The sequence below is a fragment of the Marmota marmota genome, unplaced genomic scaffold (assembly GCF_001458135.2).
Source record: "Marmota marmota marmota unplaced genomic scaffold, marMar, whole genome shotgun sequence".
Classification (NCBI taxonomy): domain Eukaryota; kingdom Metazoa; phylum Chordata; class Mammalia; order Rodentia; family Sciuridae; genus Marmota; species Marmota marmota.
The window spans coordinates 14,334,766-14,337,693 of record NW_026000272.1 but is presented as its reverse complement, the minus strand read 5'-3'; the positions used below and the strand labels follow the sequence as shown (position 1 = coordinate 14,337,693).

At 47.8% G+C, this 2,928-nt stretch overlaps 1 protein-coding gene across 11 annotated transcripts in view; it reads left to right on the top strand.

Moving 5' to 3' along the window:
• Window positions 1-2,043: 2,043 nt before the first annotated feature.
• LOC107152541 (integrator complex subunit 6-like) overlaps window positions 2,044-2,928 on the top strand; it is a 76,297-nt gene continuing 75,412 nt past the window's right edge. For 4 of the 11 annotated variants that reach the window (XM_048797028.1, XM_015498045.2, XM_015498047.2 and 1 more), the window contains exons 1-2: window positions 2,053-2,552; window positions 2,684-2,761. In XM_048797028.1, the coding sequence (XP_048652985.1) occupies window positions 2,442-2,552; window positions 2,684-2,761 (189 nt within the window). In that variant the 5' untranslated portion in view covers window positions 2,053-2,441. Of the gene's footprint in view, window positions 2,553-2,683; window positions 2,762-2,928 lie in introns of all 11 variants that reach the window. The other 7 variants (XM_048797029.1, XM_015498046.2, XR_001504794.2 and 4 more) reach the window with 6 other exon arrangements.

Sequence of the window (2,928 nt, the reverse complement as noted above, 5' to 3'; positions counted from 1 at the left end):
CCAATGCATGTATTTTGGCAGGCTGAACATGTCATATTATTACTCAGAATTGACTTTAACAAAAATTGAGCTAGGTGTTTCCAGGTAATGATCTTCTCCCTACCTAATCATAGGCTGAATTCTTAGATGGTTCCCATTATCTACATCTACTAGTATTATTACATCCAATGTAATCTCCTGCAGGACCTGTGGCTTTCTTCTAGTGAATAGAACATGACAAAGGTAATGATTATGTTATATGAGGTTCCACATTAGCAGATCTGAGTGAGAGATTTCCCTGCTGTCCCTGAAGAAGAGGCCATACCCCCATGGCTGGGAACTGCAATAGTAGGTGGGCCTGACGGAGGCATCTAGCTTGCATACATACAGCCTCAAGGAAATGAGTTCTGCCAAGAGTCTGCATGAGCTCAGAAAATGATTCTTTTTCCAGTTGAGCCTCCAGAAGAAAATGGCCTGACCAGGCCTTCACTATAGCCTTGTGAGACTGAGAATCAGCCAGCTAAACCCAGACCCCTGACTTCTTGAAACCATGAGATAGGTAATAGATGCATGTGCCATTTTAAGCTGCTGAATTTGTGCTAACTTGTTACAAAGAAATACAAAACTAATACACAGGCCCCCATCATTCCCATACTTTTAGTACCCTAGTCCATAAAGCTATTGTCCTCCATAATATTTGTATCAGCAGGATACAAATATTGTATCTTTTTCATCTTTATTTCTCCATCAGTTTCCTAACATTCCACCACACTGGCCTGAAATACACCATGCATAGTACAGTCTCTGACTGAATTTTCGTTCATACCATTCCTTCCAACCTAGAGTCCCTCCGTTCCCTCTTTGTGCCTTGACCTTGAAACTTTCTGAACTTCTAGAACACTGGACCATTGCTTCCATTGCACTTTTTATTTGCATCACTGTTTGTCCCTGATTCATACACTGCCACATGACCTCTTTTGAAATCTTATTTCCCTGAAAATACTATTGAATATGTATATGGAATATATATAACACATAGAATAAATGCATAGGATGTCTACATACAACATTTAAAAGATTATACATGTGTGTGTGAGAGAGATCATCTCTACTCACCAAAAGTGCGAACTCATTGAGGCTCTGGATTCTACATCATGTGTGCATAGCATGTTGCTAGAAATACTCTGTATTTAAAAATTGTGTCACATGATCACCACCATGTCTAGTTGACCACTTACTTACTGACCCCTTCCACAGAGACAGACCTGACCGCATCCCCATTGTTACCCTAATCTCTGGAGCTGCAATTTCCTATTCTGAAAATTGAGTATGATGTCATCTACCATAATTATTTCAAAGATTAAATAAGTCTACCATGGGTGCCTGGCACTTCATGGGTGCTCAATTGTGAATTGAAGCTGAATTTAGGTTGGCAAACCTCCCATGTGTAAAGGCTGTGCAGACACACAGTGGTGGAATTATCACAGGCTTGCCAATGCTTCAAAGAGCTGAATAAAACTGAAGAAGTCTGTGTATACAAAACGCCAGTTTCCGTATCTGTTAAAGATTTAGTTTCCTTTCTAACTAGATATATATGGAATACAAGGTCAGCAAATAATGCACAAATACCGATCAAGCCAGTGCTGAATCCAAAGGAATGCGAGTAATTCTGACCAGGAAACTTTGCCGCTTCTGAAATGTTTTGGTTTTAGCCACTGGCAGGATTGATGGATTGCAGTTAGTAAGGCATTCTCTGTGCGGCCCGTCCAAGCATCTGCTTCTGTACAACTGTTGCTCAATTCACTATTCCTTTCGAATTACCATCTTTGAGGAGCAAGAGAAAATCTATCCAAGCCACCCGCACGAATCATCCTAAAGTCTTCCAAGTCCTTTAACAGAGAATCTGAGCCTACCAAAGGTCCTTTACATTTCCCTTTACCCCCTGTCTTGGTTCTAATTTCAACACCCTGGGTTCGCCCAAGTCCCTCCCCGTGTCCTGTCATCTGATGAATATGCAAATTCAAGATAATTGGCAGCCAATGGCGTGGATTGTGGTCACATGGTACTGATGGTAGGTGAGCAGACAGAAGTTGTGTGTCGGTGAACAGAGAGAGCTCTCAGTCTGGGGCGAGCACTCTAGTCAGTGCAGACGGATGCTTAGGCAGTAGTCCTGGCAGCGGCAGCGGCAGCGGCGGCAGTTGTGGTGGCAGGAGGAGAGGGGAGGGGGCAGGCCCCCGAGGGCTACACACGCTCACATTTTCAAGTTCCCGTGCAGGGAAAGGAGGTGGGGCTGCTAAAAGAGGACTCCAGGAGCTGTCCCATCTGTCCCGTCCCGTCTCCCCCTCTTCCTCTTTCTCCCTGCCCCCTGGCTCTGCCAGAGTTCAGAGTTCGGGTGGCCGTACGTGGCAGTGAGGGCAAGAGGGCCTGGAGAGTGGGGAGCAGAGCCAGGGGTGCGGGGCAAGATGCCCATCCTGCTGTTCCTCATAGACACGTCCGCCTCCATGAACCAGCGCACTGACCTGGGCACCTCCTATTTGGACATTGCCAAAGGCGCTGTGGAGTTATTTTTGAAGGTAATGGGAGGGGAGGGGAGTGATGGGTCTCGTTCCTGAGGGATTGGGAGGTGGATTTAGGTGCTTCTGTAACGCTCTTGTCATTCCCCTCCTTTTCTACGCGACCCCCTCCGTCATCCCTCGTTCCGCAGCTGCGTGCCCGGGACCCGGCCAGCCGCGGAGACAGGTACATGCTGGTCACCTACGACGAGCCCCCATACTGCATCAAGGTAAGCGGGCCATCCAGGGAGTGGTGGGTGAGAAGCAGCAGCAAGTCGGCTGGGGCTGCCGGCGCCTCGGCCCCCCTCCCGCCACGGTCCTGCGTCCCCAGCGGGCGTGCGGGCGTGGGTGGGGGACGCAGAGGGCGGGCGGAGCAGTGCAGTCAGCCACTTCCGAG